At 44.8% G+C, this 20615-nt stretch overlaps 1 protein-coding gene across 1 annotated transcript in view; it reads left to right on the top strand.

Annotated features, from left to right (window-relative positions):
• The window catches only part of LOC129382931 (uncharacterized), a 31175-nt gene extending 23193 nt beyond the window's left edge, over window positions 1-7982 (top strand). The window contains exon 4 of the mRNA XM_055067150.1: window positions 7664-7982. Within this exon, the coding sequence (XP_054923125.1) occupies window positions 7664-7825 (162 nt within the window). The 3' untranslated portion in view covers window positions 7826-7982. The remainder of the gene's footprint in view (window positions 1-7663) is intronic.
• Window positions 7983-20615: the final 12633 nt, after the last annotated feature.

The raw sequence follows: 20615 nt of genomic DNA, 5'->3' as shown, positions 1-20615 counted from the left end.
GCGTTACGACGCAAGCTCCGCTGCATTTTCATCATCGCTGACATGGCCCGTCCTAGCGCCAGTTCGGATTTTAGCTTTCTACAAACTTGACGTGAGCAAGCGGTGCCAATGGCTCATCGATGGCACTACTTGTCTGTCGATCGTTGGACTTCTGTTGAGAGTAGACTGCCCCACAGGCACTCAAACACTTGTTCCGACAAGTCCAGAGAATCTTGGCTGAGTTCGCCGAGGTCACAAAATATTGCAATATCAAGAAACCTCCTAAGCACACGTTACTCGCCACACCGTCACACATGGTCCCCCAGTTTCTTCGCGTCCTCATTGCTTGTTCGGCGATTGTCTGGCCGTCGCTAAGCCCGAGTTGGAGCACGAGTTGTAACTCCGCATTGTTCGTCCATCATCCAGTACTTGGGCTTCGCCACTGCACTTAGTACAGAAGAAGGATACGAACGATGGACCTCCGTGTCGAGTCTACCATGCTCACAAATTCAAAATTTCACATCTAATCTGGATGGGTGCAACGTCTTCAACAACGTAGTTCTGGTAAAGGCGTACCATTAAATTCTAATTGAGCCCAGCGAAACTAGTGAAACTGCCATTACCACGCCCTTCGGCTTATTCTAGTTTGTGCGCATGTTTTTCGATTGCGCAACGTCGGACAAATATTCCAGCGCTTTATCGCTGTGGTGACACGGAGTTTGCCTGCTGTCTTCGCGTACATCAATGACATGCTAACCGCTAGCTGCACACTGCAAGACTACGAGGGTGACTTCTGTGAATTTTACATCTGCAAAAGTATGGACTCGTCGTGACCCACATAGATGCCTTTTTGGAACCTCTGAGCTAGATATCGTGGGCCATCATGTTTCGGCACTCGTCATCCTTCCCTTGCTATTCCACATCGAGGCTGTCAGGAATTTCCCGGTACCCAACACATCTGGCCAGCTTCTCGAGGTCTTGGGCCCCGTCAGTTTTTGCGCCGTTTTATTCCACACTGCGCAGCCTTACTAAGAGCTCACAGCCGACAGCCCATCAGTCATTGCGTCCAACCAACGTTTCCTCCCGTACTGCCGAATTATTCTCGAAAGCATGGAAGGTTCATTTTGACCTCCGAACGGCAGACTTCGTCGCAACTGAATAAATTCAAACTGCACGGTGGGGCTTTACATCCCTAAATTGATCACGCCGATTGCAATAGATGGATCCCGATCGTACCACGTTATCTGCAACGTGAGGAGCTGGAAGCCTTTTACAATTATCCAACGGCCGGTCGTCTAGGCCACCACAAGACATACGACAAAATGCGAAGTCCCTGTTTCTGGCCTCGAGTGTCTTCGGCCTTTGCGAAGTACGTCAGATTCTACGTTCATTGTTAAAGCCGCAATAGACCGACAGCAGCTTATTCTGGATTTTTGCAACTTCTTACTTGTCCCGATTGGCCTTTTCAGGTCATAGGACTATATTTGTACGGTCCTCTTCTCCCGACTTAAAATGACAATTGTTGGAGTGTGACGGCCATTGAGCAGCTAACCAGCTACGCGGACACAGCCTCTCTATACAATCGGGGGATGACACTGAAGACGCCGATTTATTTAGACGAAACAGTTTTTTACACAATGGATTTCCCCGAGCTCTCCTCAGCGACCACGGCAAACCTTCCTCTCTATCTATCCTTGTCGAACATCTGCGCGCCTCAAACAGCAGTCACAAGAAGACTTCCAGCTACCATCCGCACATCAACGGCTTCACGGAGCGCTTTCATCGCATCCTGTCAGACATGATTGCAATGTACATCCGCGCCGACCACACGAACTGAGATGAAATCATGGTGTTCGTGACATTCGCTTGTAACACGGCTACGCAGCGTACCACCAGCTCTTCTCCATTTTTCCTCATCCATGGCCGCTCGCCCAGTTTCCTTCTGGATGTATCGTTTCTTGCGACTCTTTAACCGCCAGCAGCTCCTTTCTGAGAACAATTTCTTTCTCGCCTCGCGGGCTGCTATCACCTCGTCCGCATTAACACCAGTTTCTGCCTACACAACAGGAAGACTGGATATAACTCGACGTACAATCCTGGGACTTATTCTCCTGGCGACCGTGCGTTAGACTCCTGTGCGCGTTCCTGGTTTATGCGAAAAATTTTTCACTAGCTTTATTAGACCTTACACGGTCATTGAACGGAAATCTCATGCTAATTGACGCGTCTCGCACCTTAGAACGTCATCCAATTATCGTTGCCGCGGGACAGAGATAGTGCGTGTCTCGCGTCTGAAACGATATACCCTGCACATTTTATAATACTTCCGCGCGGCCACGTGGCCTATCCACAGCAAGAACGAACAAGTGGGAAAGCAACACATGCCTCACTTTCACCTTCATAATATCTTCATATCATCGTGCACTGTACGTCTTCCTCATCTGTATGTACCATCATCGGCTGCACAGTTTCATCTTCGTCTGGCAGTACGAGCTCAGCTAGAATAAAGCGGTTCCTAATACGATTTACAAACCTTCTGCATTTTCTTGAATAAAACTCATTTTTCACCTCAGCTCAACGTGGTTTTCGCAAAACCTTCTCATGAGAAACCAAACTACTGTCTTTTAGTCGCAGATTGCGTTGCATTTTAGATCGTGCTTCGTGTATGGAGTGTGTTTTGTTAGATTTTAGAAACGCGTTCGACTAGGTTCGCGAGAAGCTGCTGGTTTTCAAGCTAAGTCTTCGAAACCTTGGCTCTAACCCGCTGAGACGGATTATAGTGTCTTTTTACTTACCGTATCACTTTATTACTGCGAATAATAATGACTCATCATTGACAAATGTTCCCTTTGATGTGCCTCAGCAAACAGTACTAGTGCCCCTACTTTTAGTGACTTATAATAACGACCTACCGTCTTCGTCGGCGTCTCAATTTATTTGTTTGCCGATGATTGCGTAATACATTGTCGACTAATTACTAACGACAGCACTAGTGTGCTTCGATTTGGCTTAACTATGTTATTGATTGGTGACACCTGGGTAATGAAACTCAATATTATGAAACGTAAAGTTATGAGTGTGCACAGGGACACCAGTACGCTTCCTACTTGCCAACGGAACAAATTTGCCCGAGAACGCACTTATACAAATATTTAAGTATTAATATACTGCAAATATAGCTCGTAGTCTTCAGATTGCGCATATAATAGGGCTAATATAACGCCCGGTTACGTACGTCACTAATTTTACAAGGCACCATCAGCTATAAAATTGATACTTGCAAGCCATTAGTTCACCCTATGTTAGATTACCCTGCAGCTTTATGGGACCAATACCATAGAACCATATTTTTTTCACTTGAGCTTGTTAAAAGCAAATTCAGTCTGGTGTATGTTTTCGAATTAAAATCGCAGCCCGAGCATGAGATCAATAAAAACAATCTATGCCTTCCATCACTTGCATATCGTGGAATAGCACGTTTGACTCTGGTTCACCAATGTTATCACCATTCCTCCTTTCACGGAAACATAATTTTTAGTCTCATTATCTCTCTAGCCGCATCGATCATCTCCATAAAGTTCGAATTCAAACAGGTCACACTGACACTTTCAGTCATGTCTTTTTCCCAGATCTTCACAGCAATGAAACTCCCTTCTCGGTGATATTACCGCTATTGTCGATAAGAAAGGCTCCCGCAATGCATTAGCTCACATTGTACAATTAAAAATTATTATTAGGCCATTTCATTTATTTGGCGCACTATTAATGCAGACATTAACTAAGATTGCAAATTATTTGCTACTAAGTGGGCAAAACTAAGTGGGCTTTTTCGAAAGATTTGTCCGAAATTTGTTTTTCACGCATGCTTATTCTACACGACATGGCTTTTTCATATATTTCTTATCGGACGTGGCTGTTTCTGCCACGCATGCACGGCTTTTTATCTTTGTCAAGTTGACCAGAGTCCTTAATATCTCTGTCTTGAAAAATAAACTTTTAGTTGAGTTGAGACATTGAATACTTAGGAATAACTAATTTAGTTTATCACCAAACCAGCTTAGTTTTCGTATTTCATTCTTATGCTTCCCGTTCTACCACTCCTCTCTGTGATGGCCTCGGGCCGTCAAGGTAACATAAATGAAAATAAAAAGAAAATTGCAGTGAAGTTTTAATGTTTTGAAATAATGTTGGCTCCCCCGTAAACTTAATAATAAAGAGGATTTATTCCATTGAACTGATAGAAGACCCCCTAAATTGTGAGGAAGCCTTGTTCGCAAATGTAACTGTAACTAGGCATCTTGCGTGCACTGACGGAGTAGTGTGATCACTGCGATTCAGTGTTTTTCTGTAGGCTGGATATCAAGCAGCCGAGATACTGCCATGAAATGCAGTTACATTCTTGGCGATAACAAAAGCCTTGTCAGTGAAGGCGAATGTCATGTTTAGAGGCTGTCATGTCCTCCGAAAGTATGCCAAAGAAATTACCGCCCCTTCCAGCCCATGAAGATGGTCGAACAGCGAAGTTGTGTGAATTAAAGCTAGTGCTACACCGTGCAAGTCAAACTTCGCAAGCAGTCCATATTGTAAATCTTTTATTTCGCCATTCCTTTGGCTCATTTTCACCTTTGCGTGCTTCGCGTGGTGCGCATGCTTTAGAAGAGCTGCCGTTTAAACTCGGCATCTCTGGCGCACAGCTCCCGGTCGGCCCTAGGACGACGAGCCCTTTCACGAGTCAACTCTCACTGGCGTTCGTGCTAGGCGGCTACCTCCTCAGGAGTACGCACTACTCGTGGTCTTCGCACAGTTGTAGCTGGGATGAAATGGCCGGAACCAGTCATCCAAAGCATCATATATTGGGCGCTAGGTCCACCACTCGAGATGCGAACTCTTCGATAGCTTTGATGATTGGTTTGACCTTTGACGTGGCGGCCGGCACGGCACTGCTGGAAGCCACGCGCTGCTATTATCGCCTTTGAATCGCTGGGCACTGTTCGTTGGCCTCAAACTGCCAGCATAACATTTGTTTCTTTCGTGGCAGGGTCGAACCAATCGTCGCTAAATTTGATGCCCATCTGGCTCAGTCGCAGAAAATCCACCGTTTCACAACAATATCAGATTCGCGTATGAGACAGCATTCTCAAATGGGTCACTCCAATACCTTTCCCCCTATTCATCTTTTCTTTCCCTCTCCCGCTAGGTCACGTGACCCCTTTTTAGCGGTCTCAGACAACCACGGCAATGGTCCGCATAAACATCTTCGCTGTAAATAAGTTGCTGGCGTATAGGCAAGCCACATTTTTAGTTTTGACATCATGCACATTCTGTTTTAAGCGCTTTTGAAATAGCATCGTTTGTTGATGCAAATGCAGTCGCAGATTGCACATGGTATATATATACCACGGCGTCGAAGTATTTCTTTGGAGCCTGCCCCTCACATGCACCAGTGCATGCTGCAACTTGCGAGTGGAAACGTGCGCCTAGGTGAATTCATAGGTTTTCAAAACATGTGCGAAGGCCTCACCAGAGGGATATAATGAACAGTAACATCAACTCAAGTACGCGTGGTCAAGTGAGACTATTGGCCTTCCTGGACGAGATTCTGTGCAAGGAATGAAAGTTTTGGGGTATCTGCACTCGGGCATATTGCGGCCTACTCTGGTGTCCTGATTAGACCAAATTTTAGCGGACATATCTTTGACAGTCATATCTCTGACGCTCCTGAGAGACATGCTATCTCCCACAACATTGGAATTATCTCGCCTTATTTTCTCAACTTCATCATTGAAAAAGCTCACACCGTGTATTAGGTATCTTAGTTCCTGTATTAGTTCTCCCTCAATATCAGATTTGAATTTAAGCATCTCCTTGCTCATCTCTTCTCGAAACATTCCTAATTTGCTCATGACTACGGAAATCTGTCACACACGAGAGCTCCATTTTGGCAGCATAGAGGTAGCTATCCCAATGATTCTCGTGTAGTAACAAAAGGAATGCTAACCTGCAACGAACGCAAAGCGGCTTCTGACGGACTCTGTCGCTGCCCTCTATGCTGTCAAATCTGATAGTTAAAGTATAATGGATTAGGAATGAATCACATTGCGATAATACTGTATTTTCTACTCGATTGAATACCTCACAACACATTTGTAGTGCAGCTCAATGTGCAGATTCAGGCAGAAAAGAAAAAAGCTTGCGAGGAGGCTGAACCGGAACCATGATAAAAACTCCGGATGTAACTAGTGGGTTAGTGGCGTTCTTTTCCTGATTAAACATTCTTGGAAGTGGCACCATGTGTGTGTGTATGTTCCTTCTTCGACCACCGTCGCTGTCGCGTCGTCACTTCAGATCATCCGGCTGTAACATCCTGCGGAAAGACGGCCAGGTACAAACCCGCGTGACTGCACGCGATCTTCTGCGATAAGATATATAACTGCGTATCCATGTGGCTGAAACTAGCGTCACACTAAATATTGCGCAACTGCTCTACGAAAGCACATACCTTCTGTTACCCGCCGCTGTAGCTGATTGGCTGAGCATCGCGCTGCTCAGCTCGAGGTTGATTAGGTTAGATTATGGGGCTTTACGTGCCAAAACCACTTTCTGATTATGAGGCACGCCGTAGTGGAGGACTCCGGAAATTTCGACCGCCGGGGGTTCTTTAACGTGCACCTAAATCTAAGTACACGGGCGTTTTCGCATTTCGCCCCCATCGAAATGCGGCCGCCGTGGCCGGGATTCGATCCCGCGACCTCGTGCTCAGCAGCCCAACACCATAGCCACTGAGCAACCACGGCGGGTAGCTCGAGGTTGCGTCTGCGATGGGAGCGAAATGTAAAAACGCTCGTCTACTTGCATTGAAGTGCATGTTAGGAAACAAAGCGGTTACAAACGAATCCGTAGTCTCCATGACCAGTGTTCCTGAGAATTAGATCGTGCTTTCGGCACCTAATATTAATGAAGTTATTTTTCACATTTTACATTTTATGAATTACCGAGGTTATTGGCCTTGAGTCATGTGCGTAAGCTCACATACGCTTTGTCACTCAAGCCTAGCGCTACTTTTTACGTTTGCGTTGTGTATTATCTCCGTCAAATACGTACAGACGCTACAGCTCGAAAGACTGCGGAACTCAAGTTGTGCGGCGAATGAGAACGTGCGCCTTCCAGGATGGGAAAATGAGACACCGAAGGAAAGGAGGTGCATGTGAGCGTTATTCAAGTGCAGCTTCTGCGGCTGTTTAGGCTGTAAAACATCTAACAATCGTTTACAGGAGAGGAAAGCACTGAAACGTATGTTTTGTACTTTCATCCGAATGAGCATCAGCACATAAGCCGCCTAAAGGTTTCCGCAAAGCGTTTTGTGGCCTTCTTAGCAACAAAAACAGTTTGTGAAGACGTGTTTTAACCATCTTTGTTAGTTGCAGATGTTTTGCCCTATTTGTCTTGTGCAAGACGGAAGAAGTCGGGCAGGGTTGACGAACACATGAAGTTGTGCGGCTCCCAGTCGATGCGTCTCTGAGGTAGTTGCCTTCAGATATGGCGAAGTAATTCTCAGAACCGAGTGTCAAAGTTGAGCGCAATGTTGTGTCAGTGTATTTTTGAAAACGTGCGTGTGTATTTAGTGAATTATGTGCTCTTGGTGGCGAATGATAGACGCAACCTATGGATCTGCATTCGTACGCAGTACACCAAAGCCCGTCGGATATTTGGATCGCTCCATCACCGATCTGCCTTGTTGATGTTCAACGTCCACCTGGGGGACGTCAGGAAGAAATGCAGCGTCGACGCTTTCAGCGCCATTAAATTGATCTGCAGGGACTTCTTAGGCCAGACAAGTTGCGGCTGAAACGCCTTCGCAACGTCTCTGCGCTGCACCTAGTCCTCGTTCCGATGTTGGCGCAGTGTAGAAAAATGCAGTAATTTATTTTGTATTTCGTCACTAAAAGCAACTACTGGTTTTCGTTCTGAACGCTAAAGTTACGTGGAGGTCATGCTTCTGAACCGAATAAAGAAATGGCCCTGATAACTAAGCGCCAGTGTAAATATAAGAAATATATCTCGTTCAATTGGCTCAGTTGTGGCGTTTCGCAGCGGGGCTAAAGGTCGCCACTCGAATAACCACATTGCGGCGGCGAACGCATATTAATCTTGGGGAAAGGAAACAAAGCGGTCATCTGCTAATCTTCAGTGGCACCCTAAATAACCACTGGCAGTTAAATACGAAGCCATCTGCTACGGCATCGCTCATATAAAGGCACAACATTGGGCCATGCATTCCTCTCAAACAAGCAAGTAAGTGATTTTCGAGCATTCCAGCCATAGCACCCCAACATGCCAAACACATATGCGCATGTGTGTGCTTAGCACGCCCAACGAACTGTCAAGACGCATGACATACGATGGCTACTGCAGAAGGAAAGAGTGGTTGTAAAATGCAATAATACTGTAGGGCTTCCCAATGTGGTTTCAATGTCTTCTTTGCAGAAGGTGCTCCAAACAAGACAAATTCCCGGAAAGACGGAGGCTTCAACTAAAAAGCAGTGGTCGAAGAAAAAGGAATGTCGTTTCAGCGGCCTTTCTTCTTCCACTATTACAGATAAACTCAGGAATTCGAGATATTTCGTTGTTTCCCTTTTTTCTCCATCACGTGGCGTATCGACCTTAAAAAACTCGAAATTCCCTTCATGACGCATTCTAAGACGCGCAACTAAACAAAGCTCAATCGAAAGTGGCACACACCGAGGCTGTCACTTCACCTCGTCACCTGGAAACGAGTGTGCTTATGGATCGGCCTTCTATTGAAGATGGCCACCTACATGCTGAAATGGCATTGATTCGATGATTTGGCTGGACATCTGACCATAAAATTGTCGGTATTGCGGATGAGACGTCTGGCCGAGATGAGCTTCCGGCAAATATTTCTTTTTCTTGAATTCTTTTATTTCGTGTATCTGTGCCGCCGTGTACACCATCGTTTCGATCATGGATTTCCTATAGAACTTGCACGAAGCGCTGTTTAGATGGAAGCCTCAAGCTCGGCTCTATCTCTGATTCCAGCTGCTCAGTGTATGTAAAACACAGTAATATTCTATGTGAGAGCCGCTGAAGATGCTGCGATGAAATTTGTCGCATTTCAGACGAAGTTAAATTACAAGGACTTCAGCAAGCAGAATTTTGATTTAGACCATGGAATGTTTGGCAAGAATTCGCGGAAATCGGTAAATCTGAAAAAAAAAATGAAATGGAAGCATGAAGTTCAGTCCATAGTTCACAATCAAAATCAAACATGGCATATTTATAAATTGTATCCGTTAGAACATCTAATGCGAAGAAATATGCTGTACGAATTTATGACGTATGTTTATTTCAGGTAATGTTTGCATGTAGTATTCAAAAATTAGTAGTATATTTCTAGGAGCCGCATATTACAACATTTTCGTCCGGTTTAGCTGTAACATTTGGTACAGTTTGGCACCGGGATTCGAACCACGGACCTCTTGCACGCGAGGCGGGTGTTCCACCTCTACGCCACCGCTGCAACCACAGAACTGCATATTGCTTTTTTAATCGTGCGATACAGAGTTATATACTTGATTTCTATTTCAGATGGTGCAATGTTTATCAACTTTCGTGAAAAAGTTGACAGCCTAAAGAAATCGCTTTCTGAAATCACTGCATTGCAACTTTTCCTTTTAATGCAAGAAACTTTGTCAAATTTGGCGCAGTGTTTGAGCAGCAATAGCATTGCCGATTTTCTGTATATTGAGATAGGAGGCACCTCAAGTTCGAGTTCGCACAATATATTTGTCGGTGGAATATATCTGTATTGTTGCACAGAAATGGAGAGTAAATAAAGAAGGGAGAAGGCAGCGTTGTTAATTAAATGAGCGACTGCTTGGGTAAAAATATCTAAGTCGTTCCTTCTAATATTCTATAACGGTTGGAGTAAATTATTTGCAAGATGTTAGAGCCGCGTGCACCGGAATATTTTAAGGCGCCTCACTTGAATGCGCCTTGCAGGCGTCATATTGCAAACTAATACTGTTCAGCAAGCGGCTGAAATATTTTCAAGATATAACCGCGACTCTGAAGAATTCGAGGACCCCTATATATTTCTGATAAGTTGTTAATTGCGAAAGCGGTAATATCTAATCGAAATTTGCTGACCGGTCGCTTGTGTAACAAAAACGGAAGACCCTTTGTCGAGACTAAAGTGTGAAACAGCGGACGCCTGAAACCATTGCCAATTGCTGTTTGTTGCGTCGGAAACATCACGGAGGCACGCAACTCGTACACTGTAATGTGAATGTTTGTTTGTTTATTAAATGCCTGCAGCGTCATTCTGGACGAAGTGTCATTTAAAGCAGTTTGTGGCCATCTGGAACTGTTCCAGCGCCGTTTGTGGATGAGCAGGAGACGCGTCTTCCATGGTGGTGTCGGGGTGTACTTTGCCATCCTCATCATCCGCTTCGCGCGATTGACTTGTACTTGCTTGGCTTGCCGCGGCAAGATGGCGGTCACGGCGCTTCGGAGCTTCATTTGCGTTTCAAGCTTCAATTCGCTTCAGACGCATTGCCTCTCTTGCGTTGGCCCGTCCCGTCCCAGGACTTTGTGGTGTCGGACGCCCTTCGCCGCCCTGATGCATGCGACCTATACGCTCAGGCTCTCTTGAGCACCGCTTGCGTTCAGCGCCTGTCGCCCGTGGCATGTTGGGAGACACTGGTTTGGCGAGACGAGGCATCCTTCCCACACGATAACGCAAAGTAAGTTGCCGCCACTGCCAACGCCACACCACGCCCAAGCAGAGGGTTGCCAGGAGCGCCTCGGGAGGCCACCTCAAGCGCCTCAGTAACGTCAGGGCGCACCGTCGAGCACACGGCCGCCACGTGTGCCGATGTGATGAGTCATCCCGCGCGGCGCCGAACCACCCCGACACCCGCGCTTGGCGACAGTGACGTCACGCACGCGATCCACTCAGGAGGCGCACACCTGCAGCTAGCGACACTGACGCCACGACACAGAGGAGACCAATCAGGAAGCCGGAAAGCTGTGACAGTTTATGCTAACGGCAGGTGACCTTGACGATGAGCCATTAAAGGCTTCCGCCTTAATAAACTCCTCGCGGCCAGGCGATCGCATTTTGATTTGGCCTTACCGATGCGCTGTTCATGCGCAGCCGAGAACAGCGAGAACGAGGGTGACGTGACGTCGCGGCCATAGCTTCTCCCGTGACGCAACACCTGTCGCGCAAAGCTGTAGCAGGCGCTTCCGTTCGCCGGCTTTTCTCCGCCCAGGCGCGCTCATGACGTGGCGTCGCGGCCAATGTGACTTTAGGCGCCTTTTCGCTGCTAGCCGCGACAGACGCCGAATTTTTCATTCAATAGGCTAATTGACGCTTTTGCCGCAAGAACGCTCATTGTTTTTGCGATCTTACAGAATTCGGCACAACTTCCACCGATGGTGTTTGTGTCACGCAGTTGCAGTAGCAATTTTCATTGCTTGTAAGATAGAACACAGTGTAAAATGTCGCCCCCATGCAATTTTTCAAGGTGTACCCACTTCAGGCCCCTTTTCTCCACACTGAAAGGCAGTGTCAGGTCTTGTTCCCGAAAAATGCATAAACACAGAAGTATAACCCTCTTATGAAATCTCAATTAACCGGCACGAATGAAACCATGCACGCACATTTGACATGATGTGCGCCATTTCGAAATGCAGGAAGTCCTGTTCAGCTAACTGAAGACAATGGCGAAGCCTAATATGGGCCCTGTATTGCACATTTACATAGAACCAAGCAGTATCAACTACTTATGTGCAGAGCTCCTAATTAACGCACAACATGCCGCGTTGGTTCTGCAGGCAGCCAACTGCTATTTCGTCTGCCGTGATGATGTCATCAGGACCCACATTTGGAAGCAATATCGATTGATCGCGTAATTTAAACTTGAAAGGAGACAAAATTTTAAGTATCTCTGCACATTTTCTTCTTGAAGAAACGAAGAAACATGCCTATGTGACGACTAAATGTCGAACGTAGTAAGTGCAAACAACAGCTTTAAATTACGAAGCTTTTAATGATTCCGAACCCATTAATTTTGATTATTAATGGAGTTCTCTGTGAGTATGATGCTGTAACTAATTGCTGTAGCAAATGCCTCGTGGAAATAAACGCCTATTAATGCATATTTATGTGCTTGTGAATAAATATGCGAAATTTGTCTATGTATTTACTTGCCAAGGCTGCGTTAGAACCTTTAGATTCGTATAAGTATTTAGGGGTTTATATTACCGCCATTTTGACATGGTCAAGCTATATTACCTCACAATGAATGCGAATTGAAGTTTGGGTTTTTTGCCCCAATACCTTTATACGGCACCATTGTCTCTGATATTGCGACTAAACAAAACTAAAATACAAACAGAATTCGAATATCTATTCGCCGTATGAGATTCCATTTGGCTATTGCGTAATTAAAACTTCTTAAAAATTACTTGTTTAATACTTTTAAATTATGATATGGCCGCTACTCTAACCGCACGTAGAACTAAGCTTGGATATCTACGTCTGAATTGATATTGCCACGTAGTAGTGACAGGTAATAACGCAATGGCAAAACTGTGAATGACGAAACCAACTTTTTATTGGGCGAACTTCTGCCCACAAGACCTAGTTCATACTCAAAGCGCAGCGATAGCAGTGAACACGCTCGGCGATCGTCGGAATCTATTCAGCGGGTCAAGCACGTCGGCTTTGATACATCGCTCATCGAAGGTTCTAGTGTAATCGCATGGTTTTCAGAAACTATTACACAATTCGTGTCGCGCGTGAAATCTTATAATAGAGTGTTCGCCGAGGACATACACAATAGATAGAATGAACGGCAGCCTTCGCGTAACTTCAAAAGCAAGCAGGCGCGTCATGCGCTGAGCTATAACGTTCAACATTTGTTAGCCGGTGAACAGCGCTCACAGAAGAAAGATAAACAAGCACATGTGTCAATATTTCATCGCAACACACATCCCACCACATCGATGAACTTTATAAAGCGGGCATCAAATCTTGTCACACTAATATTTTTTAGCTTCTTTTACTCGCACACCCCTTGAATGGTACTTGAATGTTATCGAGTTCACCCAGATATCGTAAGCAGTATTTATATTTCATGTTTCGTGGAACATTAACAACCAATGTGTAACCTGAATTTGTTAATGATAGAGTACGTTCTCTTTGAATTGTTTTCAATTACAGGTAATACTGTAAAACTGTCTTCCTGTTGTGCACTGAAACTTCTTGGTAATTTACCACCAGCTAACAATGTATATTTCGAAAGTTAGTCTTTTGCTGAATGTATCATTTATTTATCTTGTTCAACCCATTACCCTCGATAATACGTTTCAGCCGCTGATGAGTAAGTAAATGAATATAAACTACAAAAGGCGTTTCCTGGAACAGGGGCGGTGACTTCCGACGTGTAAAGCAATCAGCGAAATATTTAAACCTACACAGCTAAACTCTACATATGTAAATTTATATTTCTTATTTCCGAGTTAACCAATAAGATGTCGCTTTTCATCGTTTATTTTGCTTGCGGATGAAAGATTCTCGTATTATTTCGTGGGGACCACTTTTCAGACATGTATCGCACTAGCCGATTATCTGTGAAGATAAATATTTCATTTATTTTTAGTCGGATGCTTTCAAAAATCTCGCGTGCCTTTTACAAATACGGGGCATGAAGCGTTCTAAGAAAGAAGATGGGCAATTTATTTCAGATTTTAAGGAGAGGGTGGGTTATTTCAGCATTAAGGAGAGGGTGGCAGGTCTTAGGAAACTTAGTAAGAGGTGCCAATTTAAGGTCGCACAGGCCTACGCGACAACGTCCTGTCATGACCACCAGGAAGTCGGAAGCTTCTATGAAGACGTGGAATCTGCGATGGGTAAAGTCGAAAACAAAATACACTATACTAATGGGCGACTTCAATGCCAAGGTAGGCGAGAAGCAGGCTGGAGACAAGTCAGTGGGGGAATATGGCATAGGATATAATAATAGCGGAGGAGTGATATTAGTAGAGCTTGCATAACGGAATAATTTGCGGATAATGAATACCTTCTTCCGCAATCGGGATAACCGAAATTTGACGTGGAGGAGCCCGAATTGCGATACTAGAAATGGAATAGGTCTCATACTCTGCGCCAACCCTGGCATCATACAAGATGTGGACGTGATCGGCAAGATGCGCTGCACTGACCGTAGGATGGTAAGATCTCAAATTTACCTCGACTTGATGAGATAACGTAAGAAACTCGTCCATAAGAAGCCGATGAATGAGTTAGCAGTAAGATGGAAAATGGTGAAATTCCGGATCAAGCTGCAGAACAGGTATTTGGCTTTAACTCAAGAACAGGACCTTAGTGTTGAAGCAATGAACGACAATCTTATGGGCATCATTAAAGAGTGTGCAATAGAAGTCGGTGGTAACTTCATTAGACAGGATACCGGTAAGCTATCGCAGGATGCGAAAGATCTTATTAAGAAACGCCAAAATAAGAAACCCTCTTACCCTACATCTGGCAGAACTTTCCAAGGTAATCAACAAGCGTAAAATACCTGACATGAGGAAGTATAATGTGGATAGAATTCAGCATGGTTTCAGGAACGGCGGAAGCTTAAAAGCACTGAAGAAACTCGCAATAGGCAAGAATCACATGTATGCGTTAAGATAGAAAGCTGGCAATATCATTACTAATATGGATAAGATAGTTCAAGTGGCTGAGGAGTTGTATAGAGATTGATACAGTACCTGTGGCACGCACGACGATAATAGAAGCGGAAATAGTCTAGAGGAATTTGACATCCCACAAGTAACGCCGCAAGAAGTAAAGAACACCTTGGAAGCTATGCAAAAGGGGACGACAGCTGGGCAGGTTCAGGTAACAACAGATTTGTTGAAGGATGGTAGGCAGATTGTTCTAGAAATACTGGCCACTCTGTTTAAGCAATGCCTCATGACTTCGAGTGTACCGGAATCTTGGAAGAACGCTAATATAATCTTAATCCATAAGAAAGGCAGCACCAAAGACTTGGAAAATTATAGACCGATCAGCTTATTGTCCATGAGCTACAAAGTATTTACTGTGGAAATCGCAAATATAATCAGCAACACCTTAGACTTCGGTCAACCAAAGGACCAGGTAGGATTCCGTAAAGGCTACTCAACAATAGACCATATTCACACTATCAATCAGGTCATAGAGAAATGTGCGTAATATAACCCACCCTTTTATATAGCTTTCATTGATTACGAGAAAGCGTTTGATTCTGTCGAAACCTCAGCAGTCATGGAGGCATTACGGAATCAGAGTGTAGACGAGCCGTATGTAAATATACTGAAAGATATCTATAGCGGCTCCACAACCACCGCAGTCTTCCATAAAGAAAGAAACAAAATCCTAAGAAAGAACGGCGTCAGGAAGGGAGATACCATCTCTCCAACGCTATTCACAGCGTGTTTACAGGAGGTATTCAGAGACCTGGATTGGGAAGAATTTGGGATAAGAGTTAATGGAGATTACTTTATAACTTGCTTTTCGCTGATGATATTGCCTTGCTTAGTAACCCAGGCGACCAATTGCAATGCATGCTCACTAACCTGGGCAGGCGAAGCAGAAGTCTGGGTCTAAAAATTAATCTGCAGAAAACTAAAGTAATGTTTTACAATCTCCTAAGAGAACCGCAGCTTACGATAGGTTGCGAGGCACTCGAATTAGTAATGGAATAAATCTGCTTAGGGCAGATAGTGACCGCGTATACGGATCATGAGACTGAAATAATCAGAAGAATAAGAAAGCACTGGGGTGCGTTTGGCAGGCATGAACAGCAGGATGCCATTATCCCTCAAGAGTAAAGTGTATAACATCTGTGCCTTATTAGTACTCACCTACGGGGAAGAAACCTGGAGGCTGACGAAAAGGGTTCTACTTAAATTAAGGACGACGCGACGAGCTATGGAAAGAAGAATGATGGGTGTAACGTTAAGGGGATAAGAAGAGAGCAGATTGCGCAAGGGAACAAACGTGAGGTAATGACAACTTAGTTGAAATCAAGGAAAGGAAATGGGCACGGGCACGGCATTAATGAGGAGGGAAGATAACCGGGTCAGTAAGGGTTACGGACTGGATTCCAAGGAAGGAAAGCGTAGTAGGGGGTGGTAGAAAGTAAGGTGCGCTAATGAGATTAAGAAGCTTGCAGGGACACCATGGCCACAATTAGTACATGACCGGGGTAGTTGGAGAAGTATGGGAGAGGCCTTTGGCATGCAGTGGGCATAAACAGGCTGATGATGATGATGATGATCCCGGCCACGGCGGCCGCATTTCGTTGGGGGCGAAATGCGAAAACACCCGTGTACTTAGATTTAGGTGCACGTTAAAGAACCCCAGGTGGTCAAAATTTCCGGAGTCCCCCACTACGGCGTGCCTCATAATCAGAAAGTGGTTTTGGCACGTAAAACCCCATATATTATTAAGATGATGATGACGATGATGATGACATCAAGTGCTGGATCCTATTTCGCTTGCGGATTAGCCAGATTCGAATTATTAACAGTTAGACTCAGTTATGCTTTGACGATGTATGTGATGGAAATAAATGTGCATGACCAAAAGGAACACTTGTTGAGGACAATATTATCAAAGTCCTTCCATGTTTTTCTGGTCACGAAACTCCGCCGTCACGCTATGGGAGAGGTTCATATGCTGCCCAAAGGTGCCGCGATGCGGCGCCACTGTGCCACAGAGGGCATCGTTCGCGTACCGAACGCGTGCGCAGCAGGCCCCGCACACTCTCAAGTTCAACAAATGGCCACAGAGGGCGAAAAAATCGACCGCGCGGCGCTGCTAAAGAAACAGGCATAGTACACCAATTAAAAAGGTTCCCCGTTGAGCACATTATCTCCCGCTAGAGGCGCCGTAGTAAGCGCAATTTTAACCTACAAACTTTCTTCAACAATTAAGGAAGCGTTCTTATTGCATGATAAAGACTACAAAATTATAATTCCTAATTTTACATTGTACTTTTCATTACCAACTTTGTTGTTTTTTGTCATTTTAAACGCAAAATAGCGTTCAGCATCATCGACCTCCCACGTGACCTCTGGCCTGGATTTAAAATTTTTACCGGTATTTTCACGTGCGCGGCAGGTACGGATTCCTTGGTTCGTACATTGGTTGGTTATTTTGTGCTAACACCAGTTCACTGCGCTTAGATGTCTCGCGTTATTTAATTTGGGGTGTAAGCCTGAAAGCTAGGTTTCAGTCGTGAGCCATGTGGAACACGTCTGCATCGAAATGGGAGCCGGGTCCTGCTGCAACTGGGGACAGCAATACCGGTGAGTCGTTTAACATCACTGCTTCAATCGCTATGTCATTTATTCGTCTCGTTAACTTAACGAACTAGATGCTGCATTGCATAAGGGCAGTCAGGACCCTCCGTTACTGTTTCCGAAATAAACTTTCAGTTGCGAGGCCATCATTATACACACATTCACGAAAGAGAAACGATATCGGAACGCGCGTCACATTTTTCATCTCGTTGTAGCCGTAGCCATAAGTGACTGAGTTGCCTTATCAATATATTTTTTTTTTCGAGTCCACCGGCAACTTCTTTCGTTCACAGAACCGAATAACCTTTTGATAAACTGAAGCTAAAGTACTGAATTTAATGTATTAAACAGTTGCACACATGATAATTCACCCATATTTCGTACCTGTTGGTTCCAAATGTTCTTGCTGTTCAGTTTGGCTTACCTCAGGACATCTATTTTTGCAGTAGCGAAGCGGTGCATCACGTTCATGCACAAAAAGAATGCATCATTTCTAATAGCTTCATGTCTTTCATCTATTTGCTTGTGAAATCAGCAGTGTGATCTCTTCTAGTGTATAAACGAGCGCACAAATGTACTTATTTGTGATCTTAATAATACTTAAGCTGTTGACATGCATTGTAGTTACGCAGACATCAATTTTACGGAGAGTAACCATATTTATTTACCATGCTGCTTAAGCACCCTAGAACAAACAGTGTACATTTGCATGTGTTTTGTAGTCACAAACCATTGCAATGTATATGTCGCACCTTTACGCATTTTATATTGCAAAATTGTGCTTATTCAATTTCTGATGCAGTCAAAATTTCTGTTCCAGACATGCAGTAATGAGGATGGCACCAGTATAAAGCAACACACTCCATGCACTAAACAGAAGCTGCTGCCTGCTACAACAAGGTCTTTGTGTGGACTTTGGCTGCTACTACAAGGTAAACAACACCTGGTTCAGAAATAAATATGCTTGATATATGCTGTATTGACTTGCTAGTCTTGAGATACATGTCAGTTGTTTGTAGCAGATGATATGAACATTTGTTCATGTTTACAGTTCAGCATAATTAGTTCGAACATAAAAGAAAACACTACATGAGTTTGGATAATCTCTGCTGTATCTCATGTGCCATTGTTTTGCCCCAACAGAGTCTGTGCCAAGTACATCTTGGTCATCACGGGAGCCCCCATCTACACCAACAGGAAGGGGCTGGAGCTGAATTCGCAAGACCACAAACAAGGAAGCCATTCCAGAATTATTTGGATGAGATATCAAGTCTACGGACGACTGTTTCAAGAGTGAAAAGAGCCTACGCCATCATTCCACCAGCACGGATATTGGCCGAGTCATCCAGGTACCTCAACAACAAAAATTATTTGTCTTCAGATGTACCTGCAACCTCTGAACAAGCACAGATGACGCTGGCTAAGAGTGTTCTGTCAGCTTGCCCTTCCTTAGTGAGCTTCCTGGCCTTGCCAGTTCTTGCCAAGTATAATTTTGTTTCAATGAATGCAAGCTTTTTCATTCCACACTTTTGTTAGAGATCATTCCTATTCCTCATACAAACAATAAAGGTCAACCGATTCTTTGCTCATACTTAATGCCAGTCAGTGTATAGTAGCATAACATATCTGTAGCAGTTCTTTCTAGCTGATGCAGCATTGGCGTGTGTCTTGCATTAACCTTTACACTGTGTGCTATGTAGCATTTAACTTTTGTTAATGTTTTTGGCTTTCAATGCTTGCAAGGTAGATTGGCTTCTTTCTTGAATGCAAGCTTTCTCATTCCCATATTGAATTCCTAGCCTCATTCAGGATTGCTATTCTTGCTCGACAGCCTGTGTTTTTGTGCAAGCTACATTGAAGTGATTGATTGCAGAATCTGGTTTCGGCGCTGTCCGACTTGGTACTTGTCACCGTGTTACGTTTCTCATATGTGGGAGCCTGGTCAGTTGCATTGGGAAACAGTCTCTCGAGGCAAGCACCTGCTCCTACAGTCCGCACAGTGACATAGACTGCGAATTTACACGCACACCGTGGTTGGTGCTCCCCGTTCCGTCCTTTCCTGCTGCTGCCGTGTGCAAATTTTGCTTGTAGTCTTCCTCGGCCATGATTTGGCGTCAACGGAGACTCTCATATATAATTACATGGTTCTAAGTGCATGAAGTTGATATCCACATGTGTGGAAAGGCCTGCAAAAGTGACTGCAAAATAGTGATGTTCACAAAACCGACCATGCCCATATATAGAGAATGTGGGGGACCAAGTGTGAGTTACACATTAGTGGCATGCAAAAGAACAAAAAGAAACATGCAGGTTGGAAAGGCGGTAACGCTAAAATGGCGGGCACTCCATGTCACTGTTGGCTGTGGCAGCAGATGCTTGCGTCACCCGATTGCTTCGCAATGCAAGCTGCTCATATTCAACGCCGACTGTCGGTGCAAACATGGGGGACACACTGTCCAATCTGCTTGCGCTGCTGGTTGTTGCTTGTTACCAGACTGCAGTGTGCGACGAAGGCAAGCACTATGCCTACAGTCGGATGGTTGAATGTGCCTCAAGCAACCCGTGTGCGTGTATGCTCACTGTTGTCATGTAGATCGTAGCCAATGCATAGTGCCAATGTATAGATTGAGCATTATGTTAGAGTATGCTGAAGTGATTTGATTGCATAATCTTGTTTCAATGTTGTCCCACTTGGTCATGGTTGCCGTGTTACATTTCTGGAATGTGGCAGCCTGTTCAGTTGTATTGGCCAATGGCCTCTCGAGGTAAAGCACCTGCTCCTGCAGTCCACACAGTGACACAAACTCCCTGTTTACATGTAGTGTGATTGGTGCTCCCTGTTTGTCCTTTCCTGCTGCAGCCGTGGGTAAAGCGTGCTTGTGGCCTTCTTTGGCCATGATTTGGCGTGAACAGAGACTATCATACATGATTACATGGTTTGAAGTGTATGAAGTTGATATCCACATGGGTGGAAAGGCCTGTAAAAGTGGCTGCGAAATGGCGATTCCCACAAAACAGACCACATCCATATTGAGAGCAGGTGGGGCCCCAAGTGTGAGCAACACATTAGTGGCCACCGAAAGAACAAAAAGAAACGTGCATGTAGGAAAGGAGGTAACACTAGGATGCCGGGTAGTTCATGTCGCTGTGTTGGCTATGGCAGCAGGTGCCTGCGTCACCCGATTGATTCGCAGTACAAGTTATGGTGACTGTCAGTGTAAACAGGTGGGGCACTGACCAATCTGCTTGTGCTG

The sequence above is a fragment of the Dermacentor andersoni genome, chromosome 3, assembly GCF_023375885.2.
Source record: "Dermacentor andersoni chromosome 3, qqDerAnde1_hic_scaffold, whole genome shotgun sequence".
NCBI lineage: Eukaryota > Metazoa > Arthropoda > Arachnida > Ixodida > Ixodidae > Dermacentor > Dermacentor andersoni.
The sequence above is the reverse complement of the archived record's forward strand: the minus strand, read 5'-3'. Positions and strand labels throughout refer to the sequence as shown.